Source organism: Pleurodeles waltl, chromosome 3_1, assembly GCF_031143425.1.
Source record: "Pleurodeles waltl isolate 20211129_DDA chromosome 3_1, aPleWal1.hap1.20221129, whole genome shotgun sequence".
Taxonomy (NCBI): Eukaryota; Metazoa; Chordata; class Amphibia; order Caudata; family Salamandridae; genus Pleurodeles; species Pleurodeles waltl.
This window is the reverse complement of record NC_090440.1, coordinates 1,679,996,086-1,680,012,977: the sequence shown is the minus strand read 5'-3', so window position 1 is coordinate 1,680,012,977 and position 16,892 is coordinate 1,679,996,086. Positions and strand designations below refer to the sequence as shown.

The 16,892-nt window shown below is 43.7% G+C and overlaps 1 protein-coding gene across 3 annotated transcripts in view; it reads left to right on the top strand.

The window, feature by feature from the left end:
- SESTD1 (SEC14 and spectrin domain containing 1) overlaps positions 1–16,892 on the top strand; it is a 355,047-nt gene that overhangs the window by 149,990 nt on the left and 188,165 nt on the right. For all 3 annotated transcript variants that reach the window (XM_069225441.1, XM_069225439.1, XM_069225440.1), the window contains one exon: positions 3,229–3,351. In XM_069225441.1, coding sequence (XP_069081542.1) covers positions 3,229–3,351 — 123 coding nt within the window. The remainder of the gene's footprint in view (positions 1–3,228; positions 3,352–16,892) is intronic.

The following is a 16,892-nucleotide window of genomic DNA, read 5'->3' as shown; positions in this document are numbered from 1 at the left end:
TCCGCGTCAGCTCCTTCCTGGTTTTCTGTAACACAAAAACCCGTACAAGGTGTGACAGCTGGGTGAATTTTGCATTTCCCAGAAGCTGATCGCATGATTACACCTTCCAAAAGAGGTACCTGTACTACTGAGGAACAGCCCCCATTCCCATTCCATTGCGCATACAACCCACCCACTGCCAGCACCGAGAGGAGGAGTGAGCCAACCAATTAACAGGGAGAGCTGAGCCAGATCCGAGCCAAAGGTCTTGCTCGAATCATAGAGTCCGTACATGAGCCGAGCACTAAAGCTATCTGTTGTGTAAATTCAACCACAAATAACGTAAATATGATAGTCTCTCCAAAGTTCAGAATAGTGTATTTCTTTAACTGTTGGAAGCGTTGACATTAGGGCACATTATAGCACTACACTGAGAAGTGCTTATAAAAAGAGATCGTTTTGTACAATTGGTAGTCTGAGTTCACATTTGCGAAAATGCCTTCGTATGTGATAATGAAGGAAGAAGTTTTGGTGAAATAAAGTATTTGCCTAAGGTCTTACAATTTAAGCAGGGAAGCCACGATTTATCCAGGTTTTCTGGTCTCACGCTATACAAATCAGCTAGTAAATGGGTATTTATTTGTCTTCCCAAAGGTATTGGGAGTGCTTTAGATGAGTACCTTTTACATTACACAAGGTCACATGCATTGTTTATAGGCATGGAGAGATTAAGTGATTTGCCCAGGATCACACGATGTGGAGCTGACGCCAAAGTCTTGAACCTGGTTCCCGAGTTTCATAGTTGGTTCCTCTGAACATGCACCACGTCCTGGGTGTATGAAGGGAAGCAGAGGCCGCTTTGAAGCTCTGCTCATCATGGGCTCGATGTTCCAAAAGGACCTTGAGCTGAGCCAGGCTTCAAGCTTTAGCTTTCAGTGGCTCACACGCACCTACCTGCACTCACTAGTGGTAAGGCAAGGTGCCACAGTCTATAGTATAAGCAAGGACAGTAGGCCTGACTGTCTCTTGGATGGAAGGAGTTAAGGGGGAGTAGTAAAAGACAGCTACTTTTGAGGCACATCATCCTCAGCAGCTGCAATTGAAAGGCAAACTTGGTGCTGAACTGACTTATTTGGACAAATTACATTTGATCTAATGAGAAAGAAACTTCACTTAGGTTGAGAATACTCCATGGGGAGTTATCAGCTTGTGCTAGGTCTTCATGGACGTCTAGTCATTTACTGTGTAGTGAGTGGAAGCACGATTGTGTGAGAGGCATTATTTAATTTGAATAAAAGTAATATTGAGTTCACAGTTTGTTGGATAAAAGGAAGACTGGAAATTGGTTAACGTATTTATGATTTATCTTTTTGTAGAAAGATGACTACATATGAGGATCCAAGGGATTGATTATTTATAATTAATTATGTGTTATGCTTTTTAGGCAGTTCAGATTGTTATGATTGGGTGCATTATTTGCAAGGGTGACTTTATACACCTCGTCAGGCTTAGAGCCCTTTTTAAGAGCTAATATGGTTTTAAGTTAATCTAAAATACCTTTGGAAGAGAGCAAATCCTGCTGATGCCTGACTGGTTTATGGTTGCAAGAGGTGACCTAATTTCATTGTAGAGCTTTTGATGAGATCCATGTTTTTGTCACATTTCAATGTCAGATAATTGAGAATGCTCTGAAGGCACCTATCCATATTTGCTGCCTCCTTCCTAGAACAAGGCATCTGTTTAGTAGCACTGTATTTTTATATGCAGTTCAGATTAAGAAATAGGTGGCTGCAATTGGTGAAAAGCACAGCTTTTGCCTAGGTCAAGAAAACATAAAAATAAAAAATAAAATAAATCATCTGTGATGCTGGTGGGCGGATCATTTTCTCAGAGAGGTTAAACATTCTTTCTTGATCTTTTTTTCAGTGGATGATGTGCCACTCCTAGACACTGGGCCATTTAAATGTCCTTTGATACTTTTCATAACTAGCTTACTTCAGTATTAAAGACTTTGAGGTCATAACGTTTTTTAAAACGCTAAAAATAAGATCTGTATTTTGAAATAGTTTACTGTTATACAGTTGTCTAAGAAAACAAGATGCTAAATCGTTAAATACCACATTTTTACGGAGTTGATTCATTTAGAATGTGCTGTTAATGTCTAGCTGCTAGCTATGCCTTGCTGGTTGAGGGGCAATACTGATACTTGGGTCACAGTTCATGGGATTAGTGTCACAAAGTGAAAGCAAAGTCTGGTAGCAAGAAATGTATGATTTCCATAACTCATTTATTGTCGCAGATATGAAAGGAACATTAAGATCTGTCTGTCTGTCTGTTGCACCTTACCAGCTTCTAGGGATTAAGGGCCAGATGTAGGAAAGGTTTAGCGACTCGCAAGCGGCGAAAAACGCCGTTTGCGAGCCGCTAAACCCCATCTGGTATGTAGAAATGCATTTTGCGAGTCGGAACCGACTCGCAAAATGCATTTCCGAGTCGCAAATAGGAAGGGGTGTTCCCTTCCTATTTGCGAGTCGCAGTGGTATGCAATTCCATTTGCGACCGCAAAAGCGGTCGCAAATGGACTCGCAGTTACCATCCACTTGAAGTGGATGGTAACCCACTCGCAAACGCTTTGAGACCCTTTGTGACTGGACCTAATAATAATTTTTCAGAGCAGGCAGTGGTCCAATGAACCACTACCTGCCCTGAAAAGTACCGAAACAAAAGGTTTCGTTTTTTTTTTCAAAGTGCAGCTCGTTTTCCTTTAAGGAGTCACGGACATGGAGGTCTGCTGTTCCCAGCAGGCCTCCATCCCCGTGAGTGCCCTGAGTCGCTATGGGGTCGCAAATTGCGACCCACCTCATTAATAATAATGAGGTGGGTCTTTGCGACCCCATAGCGACTCGCAGAAGGTGTCTTAGACACCTTTCTGCATCCCAAATTGCGACTTGCAATTTGCGAGTTGCAGGGACTCGCAAATTGCAAGTCGCAATTTGGGAGTTTCCTACATCTGGCCCTAGGTGACGGAAGGTTAATGAATACCATCATCTCCTGAACGCATGTAAAGACAATGTCTCATTTGTAACATAATTTAATGCTGTTTAAAAATAGTTGCAGCCCCTTGGGCATCCCATTCTAATAAAATGTGTTTTGTTTACATTTGCTAAATGCCATCAGAAACGTTTCCCTTGAGAGTATGCCCTTTGGCGTTCATATTTGCATTTTTATACTTTTGAATATATTTTGCAGGTTGTGAACTGGCTTGAAGGACCTGGATCTGAGCCACTGAGAAGCCAGTGGGGAATAGGAGATTCAATCCGTGCATCTCAGGCTTTACAACAGAAACATGAAGAGATTGAGAGTCAACACAGCGTAAGAGAATTTTATGTACTTTGTAGCAACCTAACCAGCAGTAAAATTATATGTAAATGTTAATTTTGCAATTCCTAACCTGTAGTGAATACTTGAAGTGTACCTTAAGGGCTTCTAACTTCAGTGTCACCCCCTTTCCCTTTCTGCTGGCATAGACCACACAGTGTCTTTTGCATTGTAAATGACTTTCATTTTTTATGTATATGGCCTGTGTTCCATACAAAGAAACTCTGCCAACGTTGGTGATTGTGCAGGATTCAAGAGGGGACTAGGTTCTTTAGCAGCTTAAGGGCCTCTAATCACTTCAACAAGTGACACCAGTGAAAAGCAGGAAGCTAACAGAATAAAGTTGCTTTTCAAAACCTTTCAGACGGGTGAGTGTGTTTCTGTTCTACGGAGCTGGGTAGCTAAATCATTCTGAAGTTTAGGAACTACATACCCAATTGTTCCTCCTTCCATACAGCCCTGTTTCACCCAAGTGACATGTAGCAATAAAAATAAATTTGAGTACAGATACAAAAGAGTGTTTCCTGATCCTATCCTAAAATTGAACAGAGTCGGTTTGAAATATTATGGTCGAGATGAATTAGAAACAGAGTGTCATCTGCATAAGCATTGTCTAACATAAGTGTTAAACCATTTTGGCAGTGAAAGAGGTTCCTTGGAAAACTCCACAATGTGGAGCATAGTTGGCCGGCCAGAAAGCTACCAGGCTTAAAAATGTAGAACTTGCTCCAAAACAGCAAGAAATAAGTTCAGTACCAGAGATTTGCCCCAACACAGACCTATTCAGGAGGCCACACTAATATACTGTGTCAGAGGTAGCAGATAGATCCTGTACTGGAATTTGAATCTGTAAGCACTAGTAAAAAATTAAAATCAGCTAAAATGGTGCCAATACAAATGTATGCTTCTACCCCAATGAGTCCCTGATCTGTGTATCAATCAAAACAATTCCTTTTGTATGTATTGATGAGGTAGGAGGATCTAGCCCCAGTTAATTTACTTTTATACCATTTGGCGTGTAGTTTATCCTGCTTCCCTTTATAATGACTTCTGCTCTTCTCGATCATAGAATACATTTTGTTTGAGGCATGTGTGGCTGTAGATACAAATGCTGTGCATATTCCTGCCATCTAGTGTTGGACCCGGATGTGTGCAAATTGTTTTTCTTCGAGGAAGCCTTTTGAGTCACGAGGTGGTGTGACTCCTCTTGGCGATAGTGTGCATGGTCATCAAATCCATTGTTAAATCCGCCGTCAGGTTCGGACGTGTGCTTCTGTGCTCTCGGTCAACACCATCACAATGCTCTTTTTTGCTTCACTCTGTTGGTGTTACACTTCAGTTGCGTCTCCCTTCCTTTCCATCTCAAGTCCTCATTTAATTGCTTTGCTCGTGCGGCATCTAATCGACGAGAGCCTCATTCTGGGCCTTCCCTATCGGGGCCTACTCCCCTCTCTCTGTCGCGTCTCTCCACCATGCTCAACGGTGTGGGAAAAGACGCCATTTCGATATTGTCTTCGATGTCACACAAAATATCCTTGGACCGATCTCCATCAGGTCTGCAATTTGTGCCTGTTGCCGGAACACAACAAGGCACCTGCTACACTTGCTGCTTGCTCCATTTGCTCCATAAAGACTCTTCACGACCGCGTTGTGTAGGAGTGGAGCCTACACCCCAGACCTCTTCAGTTCCAAGGACATCAGGGAGGATCAACACTCATAACCGTTGGCTGCAGGTGATACAGCTTTCTCCCTTGAAGAAAGTTCTGACTCCAACCTGGAGATCAAGGACCTGCTGCTTTCTCAGTAGTCCATGAATATGGCACTCCCTCAACATCGCACACACCATGAGCATCCTTCAGCCAAAGGACACTCAGCCACTTTGGAGCACCAGATACAGGCTTTTGGGCCACCACTGCCTTTTGGTTATGGTCAGCACTGACAGATCACTTTGGACACACGGCCCAGCTCTGGTTCGGGCCCGAAGAAGCCTTCAAGACCGACTGATTCGACACCAACTACCCCGACACCAGCACCAAGCTGACCCTTGACACTCAACACATCTGCTTGGGTGCTGCCTGGAACCTTGGCCCTGAAACCAAAAGTATCCTCAGAGTCGAAGGCTTCGGCATCAACCAGCAAGTCCAACACTGGCGCAGTTGACCCGATTCTCCATAAGGTGCAGGAGCAGCTCGACTCAAGGCAGTATCACTTGGTTATTCACCCCCACGCAGACCGCATCCTTGCCTGCTCTCCGTGTCCTGCTGCTTCATCCTCAAAACCTCAGCTGTACTTCAAGGAGGCCTTGGATGTTCGGATTCCAATAAAACAACGCAAAAAGCAGATAAAGCTACCAGCCCCATGCACCACCATTGCCCCTCCTCCATTGCCCTCCCATTGTTCCACAGCCTTCACCCTTCCGTCTGCTTCTCCAGGGAGAACCCCCTTGAGATCACAGCTCAGGGGTCTCTACACTGGTTGGGGTGGGAGAGGGGAATAACACATTTCACACGCTTCCAGAGGATGCCCCATGAGGCTCCTATGAGGTAGGCCCGCCAGGAGAGACAGTACCAAACTTTTACTTTGCCCGCCCTTTCCCTCCAGATAGTTCTTTTCAGGAACTCATTGATAGGGACGCCTCCTTTCATAAGGTGAAGCTCCACACAGAGTGCTTGGAGGAGGACTTCCTCTTCAGAACACTCTCCTCCACTCACTGCACCACTCAGTACCTCCCCGTGCTCAAGGGCATGTTACATCACATCCCTGGCATTTTTTAATTACCCTGTCTGGGCTACGTTTATGACCCCTAAGTTGGATAACAAATATATTGCAGTGAGCTCCCACGCAACTCTTTGTAGTCACTACTGCCGTAAGCGATCCAACTCCCAGGACAGTGGAGATGCCCTGCCACCTGAAAAGGAAAGCAGACACACAGATTCAGCAGGGAAACTGGTGGCTGCGCAATCGGCCAACCACTGGTGCATAGCTAATTCTGTCGGCCTTCTTGCAAGATATAGTTATACCCACTGGGACGAAATGGAGGAACTCCTCCAATACCTCCCAGAAGAGCATAGGAAGAGGGGTCAGGAGATATTTTCTGAGGGCAAGCTGATATCCAACACCAATTTCTGTGCCATTGACACATCCGTTACCGCTGCCAGAGGGATGCATTCTAATATTCTGCTGCACAGACATGCATAGCTCCGTATCTCTGGCTTTGAGCCAGAAGTTCAGCAGAACCTGCTGAAAGTGCCTTTGATGGTGAGCACCTATTTGGTCCCCAAGTGGACTAAGCTTTAGAGAAAATTAAAAAAGATACTGAAAGATCCAATGTGATTGGAGCACTACAAACACCTGCTCCCCTCAGCTCCTTTTGCCGCAACCCTTACCGTGATGGTTCAAAGACCACCTCCCCTGAAACCTCATGTCCTGTCAGCGCACCCAGGGCCAGCCATCCTCTCCCAAGGGTTACTTTAGAGGGTCCTGTAGGGGCAACAATTCCAGAGCTAGAGGCAAGGTTAGCTCCCCAAAAGGAGCTGCACCCGCCACCAAACTCTGATTTGCCTCTTCTTTCCCCCGGCTGCACAACACCTCTTGGGGGTGTGCCTACAATGCTGCTTCTTTTCACATGACAAACCATCACCTCAGACCAGTGGGTGTTAGACATTATCCAACAAGGGTATTGTATGGAGTTCACTTCCATGCCTCCCATCATTCCAGCTCGCAAACACAGACTCTCACCGGAACATCAAAGGCTTCTCAAGGAAGCGGTCAGAGCCCTTCTCCTCAGAGGGGCCATCAACGTGTCACAAGAGTGTACTCACTGTACTTCCTAATAGGCAAAAAAGACTGGTCCGTGAGGCCCATCCTGGACCTCAGGCCCCTAAACAAGCACATTGTAACAGAGCATTTTTAAATGGTGGCCCTTCAGGATATTATTCAGTTTCTCCAGCAAGGTGACTTTATGGCCGTACTCGACCTAAGGTGGTGTCTCACTTCCACCTTAATCAGTCCATTGATCTTCCTGTCGTTTTCCCACAACCTGATTCAGTTGAGAAAGAGGGTCTCCTTGCTTTGGATGTAAAACAAGCTCTCCTGTATTATGTTGATAGAACCAGACCATTTAGAAAGACACAACAACTTTTTGTTGCTTTCTCCTAACCCTACAAAGGGAAGGCTCTATCCAAGCCAGGCATTGCTAGATGGATAGTTAAATGCATCCAGGCATGCTGTGCTAAAGCCAAGAAGCCTCTTCCTATTCCTAGAACACATGCTACTAGGAAGAAAGGAGCCTCTATGTCCCTAATGGGGAACATCCCTATAACTAATATATACAAAGCAGCTACCAGGTACACCCCACATACTTTTACAAAACATTACTGTATGTATGTCCTAGCCTGTCTGGAAGCTAATGTTGGCGAGGCAGTTCTTTGTACTCTCTTTCAATCTGCTGCAACACCCAGAGGCTAGCCACCACTTTTGGGAGGTCTGCTTTATAGTCTATGCACAGCATGTGTATTTACAGCCACACATACCTCAAACGGAAATTGTTACAGTCTATGCATAGCATGTTTATCTGCAGCCACACGTCTCGAACAAACAAACTGCAAGCATTTGTTCATGGTATGTGGTGCTGTAGATTCACATGCACCCACCCTCCTCCCCAGACTATTGTGGCCATTGCAGTGTCTCTTATTATCTCTTTTTCCTTTTATGCATGGATGGCTCTATATATCGCTTTGCTTCACATTCCGTCCTCACCCGCTGCGCGAGAAAACAATGGAGTCGATGACCATAAGTGTTAACACCAAAGGAGGAGTCTTATTACCTTGTGACTCAAAAGACTTCTTCAAAGAAAAACAACTTGCACACTTCCAAGCCCAATATTAGATGACAGGAGTATACACTGCATGCGAATGTACACCACTGCATGCCACAAACAGATTCATACAGGGTAAGTAACATTTTCCTTACAACTCTTTTTTTTTCTGAAATTTTTCCCACTGGAAATTCACTTCCTTTAGCTTATATGAAGTCATTTTGATAATGTTATTTATTGCACTACCAGAGTGCATTACTATGAAGAGGAAATATATCTGAAGGTTGCCACTTGTTCTAGTCACAGCTTGAAAGTAAGTTATCTTAAAATTCTGTGCCCACAAGAAATTATCAACTGCATTTATTTTACATACCTTCAATAAGGACATCTTTCAAACAAAGTAGCAAAAGACTATGAATATATATATATATACAATAAGGAGTACAATATACCAGCTTTACATAAAAAGGCTATTAGAAGACATCTTTGAGTTCTGTGCTTTAGAAATAGTTGGTCTACTTAATACAGATCACTTATGTAACTTGCAATATCCTTATAACATAGTTAAGAGTAATTTATTCTATATACTCTCTATTAAGTGCAGCCCCACCAGTTGTAAGAGACAGTGTACTCCAAAATTTGGGCTTGTATTGTAGGGATTTTGTGTTGCGTACCACCTCCTTCTCACCCTTTTTTTCAACAGCCTTGTGCAGGAGCAGCAGTGTTGCCCCAACCCTTGTGAATGCGGACAGTGTAGACACCATTCTTCAAGGCTGTAATTTCTAAATGCAAAAGCAGCAAAAGCAGCTCAATTGTTTTCAAATTGGTCAGAGATGTACCAAGAGTTTATATGTGAACACCCCACTAAAGGGTTCAACATGACATTGAAAGTACAGTTATACCGGCAATGATGTTGCCACTTCCACCGAGGGAACAACAACAATAAGGGTCTGCTGACAAATGTGGCCACGTTCATTGAATACACCACCAAATGCTAAGGAATGAGTGCTTATCCATTTCTTTTTATCAACAAGATAAGTTAGACACTGATTGTTTTTAAACCAGTACACTACTGGTGCTATAACACAGATGCATTTTTCCATTATATTCAGTGAACTCATTTCAAAGAATTTTGAGAGAACTTAAATGCCTTTATACCAGAAACACACAACTCTTTCTTTCAGTTTTTTTTATATGGATTCACTATCCAATGTTCCTTGGCCAGTCATTCCTTGAATCCGCACAGAACAAGTTTTCAGAGGAATCCATTAAATTGAAAGACTGTTTTAGCTGCTTCTGCATCCAGGTCCAGATTCTGCTCCTTCCTTCTCACTAAAGAGGTTGTCCCAATGCTACTGCAGTCCTGTAAGCAGATAATGTGAAATCCAGTTGCGCCCCACAGCAATGCCCAGCTAATGATTACAATATTATCTTGTATTTTGTGCAGCAGTTCACAAACTGCCTACAGTGCCAAGATAATTAATGCCTCTAGGTACTCTTCTCTGATTCTGGCCTGCTTTCCTTTTACAGTATTTATGAAACTGTACCTCAGATTTGCTAATTGAAAGAAAATCAGTTATCTCACTTTATTCCTTAATTGTATGTATTACATAGCTGGGATTGGCTCATGTGCAAAATCTTGATTGTGAGCAAGCCATTAAATATGTGGTGAAAGCCACGTGCCTGAAAAAAAACTTGTTTCTCAGACATTTTTGAAGCTGGCCAAATGTTTTTATCCAATTTTCCCAAACAGTTGTACTTACTAATATAACTGGGACTAAGTATGGCACACCCGCCTCACAGTTTGTGGATATGGCATTGTTTTATTTGACATACCAACTAAATGTCATCTTTCTTTTCTCCAGACTTTGAATTTAGCTGTTGGAGAATGTCCTGATCACATTCTGATTAAATATGCACTGTCAGAAAAGCTCAATGCAATCCAACACCCGGGCATGGAATTATAATAATATTCAAGCTGAGGATCTTCCATCTGCTCTCCAAAAATATTTTCACCATCGTCTGACAACTTGGCTATTACTGTTACCACCTTTTGGGCCAAATATGTTTTTAATACTACTGTAGGTACATGTCTTATGGCACCACCAAAAGAGAACACCAGATTGCAATAAATGGCCTTGTTGCTCAGGAGGAGCATCCAAAAGGCAGAAAAATATTTTGCATGGTACTTCGTCTCCTTCTGCTAGATATGTCCTTTGCTCAGGCATGACTGCTGCAGTCAAGCTAATATCCCAACAGAGAAGACAAAAAAATAATCACTAAAGAATAAATTGTCCTGGAATGATCTCTGACTACTAATGTGTAGGCAAAACACTTAAAAAGCACAGGAAAAAAATCTGCTTTTCAGCGGAACATACTTCCTGACGTGTAGGAGATTATGAATACAAGTATACACTAGGGATGGCTTTCCCTTTATTGAATAAGTTGGGTGTGGTATCAGAAGATATCATGACAGTTTAAATCCTCTGCCTCACTCTATAGTTCTGGCAGTGCAGCCTGGCAAGCATCATCCCAATCTTTGCACATTTTGTTAAGGCATCCTTAAATTTTGCTTTTGTGGAAGAAGGTCCTCAAATACTAAAGCAGAGCATCACAAGTAAAATTTTTCACCTACCCTGCAACAAGCCACTTTCTCAGTGATTTCTGTTTTGTTTTCTGAACATGTTTGCCTAATACCTGCCTGTCTGGTTTATTTTTCTGTTACCTTAGAATTTCACTACTAGGTACTTTGTACTGTGAGTTGACTATGACAGGCAGAGAGCCAACAGAATGTGCTAAAGTAACTTTATGGTATCATTTTATTTCCCAAGCCAAAAACACTTTTGCATAAACCACACCAACCTTCCAGTGGGTTCAAACTGACTGGCTTGTGCCAAGCCTGCAAGGATGAATGGATAGTTCTTGGCTGCACTGTACCTTCAGGCCCTCCTAATGATGCACCGCATGATAAATCCTGCACAGCATTTGTTTAATCTGCCTATAAATCCTTTATTGGCCCTGCTATATTGAAGCTAAGTCCTCTTATTGATAAAATGCTTGAATCTAGGAATAGAGCAAAAAGTCACTCAAGAGAAGCACTTCCCTCGACTTGTGAAGCCCAAAGTTGCTAAGTAAAGGAAAGCTTTGGAATCTTCCATCCATAATTAACTGCAATTCTATTATTTGACGATACAACTCTCCTTTTTTGGTGTTATGTAGAGGGATTCATCTTCTGCAGTGAACTTTAGCTGTTTTCTTTTAAGTATCTTCTAAAACAGGAATACATTTATCAAAGTTAGCTGTTTTCAATTGCAGAATGATTGAACAAATCAATTAACTGACCCCGTATGCTATTCCCAGCCTTAAGATCCACTTTTAATGTCAGCACTAAATACATTGGCTAGAAATCCTCTATCACAGTCAGTCTAAATCCCTCCTACCCCCACATAGAACTACTCTCCAATGAAATAGGAGAGTATTTCCAAATCTATTTTGGACCTTTAGACTTGTAACAAACACTTTAAGAAGCCTCTTCACTTGGTTATGACATCTGCAACAAGAGGTGCCTACTCATATTTATAGCTCAAGCTATACCTTTTCTTTATCTTAGGGAGATGGCTTTAAGATTTGTCTGATTTTCAAAATAGACTCAATGCTTCAAGTCATTCAGGAAATAATTATTAGTGTATTTTCTGCTCAGTTATCCCTTTAAAATCTTATAAGGTCTCAAAAAAATAGAAAAGGTGATAAGAATATGTTCGATGGCATCTGTTGCTGCAGATATACATGTTGTGCACAGTCCGCCATCTGGTGTTGGGTCGGAGTGTTACAAGTTGTTTTTCTTCGAAGAAGTCTTTCGAGTCACGAGACCGAGGGACTCCTCCTCTTTGCTTCCATTGCGCATGGGCGTCGGCTCCATCTTAGATTGTTTTTTTTCCACCCTCGGGTTCGGACGTGTTCCTTTTCGCTCCGGGTTTCGGGACGGAAAGATAGTCAAAACTTCGAAAAATTAAGTCGGTATTGTTTCGATCGGGATAGTTAGAATCGACACCGAATCGTGAAGAGCTCCGGTAGCCCTTCGGGGTAATTTCGATCCCCCGTCGGGTCCTGGTCGGCCCGACCGCGTGTAACATCGACACCGATGGAACGGACCCCGTTCCGATTCTGTCCTAAATGCCACAATAAACATCCATATACGGACCAACATTTGGTCTGTAACTTGTGCCTGTCACCCGAGCACAAAGAAGAAACTTGTGAGGCCTGTCGTGCATTCCGGTCCCGAAAAACGCTCCGTGACCGTCGAGCCAGAAGACTACAAATGGCGTCCACGCCGACAGAACACCGAGAGTTCGAGGAACAAGGAGAATAGGAGGAAGCCTTCTCCATCCATGAAACGGACTCAGATGAATTTGACGTCGACGAAACTGTGAGTAAGACGTCGAAAAGCACACAGCACAAGAAAATAGACAAGGCCCAGGGGACGCCACTGCCAACTGGCCATGGCTCAACCCATAAAGGTGACCGTCCATCGGCACTGAAAAAGGCCGAACTGGTGCCCAGATCGTCCGACTCGGGTCGAGACACAGGCACGCAACACTCTCGGGACCGAGAAAGTGTTGCCGAAAAAGATCGACGCCGAGAAGGCGGAGCCGACGCTGCTCGACGCAGAGACAGCGGCACCGAGGATGATCGACGCCGAGAAGGCTCGACTCCGAAAAAGAAGAGATTCGCCTCGGAGCCGAAAACAAAAAAGGACACAGTTTCGGTGCCAAAACAACCAGCAACCGACACCACTACCGGCTCATATTCAGAGGAACATTCATTGAACTCTCAAATGCGTAAACACAGGTTTGAAGAGGAGCTACAGACTACTAATGTAGACCATACACAAAAAAGGATCTTCATCCAGAGTGGAACAGTGAAGATTAGCACTCTTCCACCAATCAAGAGAAAAAGGAGACTAGAGTTCCAAACTGAACAACTAACACCACAAGCAAAGGTGGCAAAGAAAGCAACTCCGCCACCCCCTCCTCCACCTGTAACTCAAATATCACCGGCACAAACTCCGTCACATTCACCGGCTCACACCACCATGAGCCAAGATGACCAAGATGCTTGGGACCTATACGACGCACCAGTGTCAGACAATAGCCCAGAGTCATACCCTACCAAGCCATCACCACCCGAGGACAGCACAGCGTATGCGCAGGTGGTAGCTAGGGCAGCAGAATTCCACAACGTGTCGTTACACACAGAACCTGTCGAGGATGACTTCCTTTTTAACACCCTCTCCTCCACCCATAGCAACTACCAAAGCCTGCCTATGCTTCCGGGAATGCTAAGGCACGCGAAGCAAATCTTCAAAGACCCCGTCAAGAGTAGAGCAATCACTCCAAGGGTAGAGAAGAAATATAAAGCACCTCCCACAGACCCTGCTTTTATCACCTCTCAACTGCCACCAGACTCAGTCGTGGTAGGAGCAGCTCGCAAAAGAGCCAATTCACACACATCGGGCGATGCACCACCCCCGGATAAGGAAAGCCGAAAATTCGACGCAGCTGGGAAAAGAGTTGCTGTACAAGCTGCCAGCCAGTTGCGCATCGCCAACTCTCAGGCGCTCCTAGCGTGCTATGACAGAGCCCATTGGGATGAGATGCAGCATCTCATCGAGCATCTACCCAAGGAATTTCAGAAGCGGGCAAAACAAGTGGTTGAGGAGGGACAAAACATCTCCAATAACCAAATACGCTCCTCTATGGATGCAGCGGACACAGCTGCAAGAACAATAAACACTGCAGTTACCATCAGAAGGCACGCATGGTTGCGCACATCTGGCTTTAAGCCAGAAATACAGCAAGCGGTACTCAATATGCCGTTCAACGAACAACAATTGTTCGGACCAGAGGTTGACACGGCGATTGAGAAGCTGAAAAAGGACACTGACACAGCCAAGGCCATGGGCGCGCTCTACTCCCCGCAGAGCAGAGGCACTTTCGGCACCTTCCGTAAAACAACATTCAGAGGAGGGTTTTGGGGTCAGGCCACACAAGCCAGCACCTCACAATCAACACCGTCTACCTACCAGGGACAGTACCAAAGGGGAGGTTTTCGGGGCCAGTACAGAGGAGGACAATTCCCGAGAAACCAGGGGAAATTTCAAAGCCCCAAAACCCCAACAACCAAACAGTGACTTACAGGTCACTCAGCCCCTCCACATAACACCAGTGGGGGGGAAGAATAAGTCAGTTTTATCAATCATGGGTGGATATAACAACAGACACTTGGGTCTTAGCAATTATCCAACATGGTTATTGCATAGAATTTCTACAGATCCCTCCAAATATCCCACCCAAAACACAAAAAAATTCAAAACAGCATTTAGACCTCCTAGAAATAGAAGTTCAAGCACTACTGCAAAAGGAAGCAATAGAACTGGTACCATGTACAGAAATAAACACAGGCGTCTATTCACTGTACTTTCTAATACCCAAAAAGGACAAAACACTGAGGCCAACCTTAGATCTCAGAATACTAAACACCTACATCAAATCAGACCACTTTCACATGGTCACGCTACAGGAAGTGTTACCACTGCTAAAGCAACAGGATTACATGACAACCTTAGATCTCAAAGACGCGTATTTCCACATACCGATACATCCTTCGCACAGGAAATACCTAAGCTTTGTATTCAAGGGAATACACTATCAATTCAAAGTCTTACAGTTCGGTATAACAACCGCACCAAGGGTGTTTACCAAATGCCTAGCAGTAGTAGCCGCACACATCAGAAGGCAGCAAATACACGTATTCCCGTATCTAGACGATTGGCTAATCAAGACCAACTCGCTAACAAAGTGTTCACAACACACAGAGTATGTCATACAAACCCTCTACAAACTCGGGTTCTCCCTCAACTACACAAAATCAAACATTGTGCCGTGCAAAATACAGCACTACTTAGGAGCGGTAATCAACACAACAAAAGGATTAGCCACTCCGAGTCCACAAAGGGTTCAAAATTTTCACAAGGTCATAGAGGCCATGTATCCAACACTAAAAATACAGGCAAAAGTGGTTTTAAAACTCCTAGGCATGATGTCCTCATGCATAGCCATTGTCCCAAACGCAAGACTGCACATGAGGCCCTTACAACAGTGCCTAGCATCACAATGGTCACATGCACAGGGTCACCTTCTAGATCTGGTGTTGATAGACCGCCAAACATACATCTCGCTTCTATGGTGGAACAGTACAAATTTAAACAAAGGGCGGCCGTTCCAAGACCCAGTGCCACAATACGTAATAACAACAGATGCTTCCATGACAGGGTGGGGAGCACACCTCGATCACCACAGCATCCAAGGACAATGGGACGTACATCAAACAAAACTGCATATAAATCACCTAGAATTACTAGCAGTATTCCTAGCGCTAAAAGCATTTCAACCCATCATAACCCACAAATATGTTCTTGTCAAAACAGACAACATGACAACAATGTATTACCTAAACAAGCAAGGGGGAACACACTCGACACAGCTATGTCTCCTAGCACAAAAGATATGGCAATGGGCGATTCACAACCACATTCGCCTAATAGCACAGTTTATTCCAGGGATACAAAATCAACTAGCAGACAATCTCTCTCGAGATCACCAACAGGTCCACGAATGGGAGATTCACCCCCAAATCCTAAACACTTACTTCAAAATTTGGGGTACACCGCAAATAGACCTATTTGCAACAAAGGAGAACGCAAAATGCCGAGACTTCGCATCCAGGTACCCACACAGACAGTCTCAAGGCAATGCCCTATGGATGAACTGGTCAGGGAAATTTGCATACGCTTTTCCCCCTCTCCCTCTCCTTCCATATCTAGTAAACAAATTGAGTCAAAACAAACTCAAACTCATATTAATAGCACCAACATGGGCAAGACAACCTTGGTACACAACACTACTAGACCTGTCAGTAGTACCACACGTCAAGTTACCCAACAGGCTAGATCTGTTAACACAACACAAACAGCAGATCAGGCATCCAAACCCAGCATCGCTCAATCTAGCAATCTGGCTCCTGAAATCCTAGAATTCGGACATTTAAACCTCACTCAAGAATGTATGGAAGTCATAAAACAAGCTAGAAGGCCATCCACTAGACACCGCTACGCAAGCAAATGGAAAAGGTTTGTTTGCTACTGCCATAATAATCAAGTTCATCCATTACACGCATCCCCAAAAGATGTAGTGGGATACTTACTACACTTACAAAAGTCAAATCTAGCCTTTTCTTCCATAAAAATACACCTTGCAGCAATATCTGCATACCTGCAGATTACTCATTCAACTTCACTGTTTAGGATACCCGTCATTAAAGCATTTATGGAGGGCCTAAGAAGAATAATACCACCAAGAACACCACCAGTTCCTTCATGGAACCTTAACATCGTCTTGACAAGACTCATGGGACCACCTTTTGAACCCATGCATTCTTGTGAAATACAATTCTTAACCTGTAAAGTTGCATTTCTCATTGCCATCACATCTCTAAGAAGAGTAAGTGAAATTCAGGCATTTACAATACAAGAACCTTTTATCAAAATACACAAAAATAAGGTTGTACTAAGAACCAATCCTAAATTCCTACCAAAGGTTATTTCACCGTTCCACTTAAATCAAACGGTAGAGTTACCAGTGTTCTTCCCACAGCCAGACTC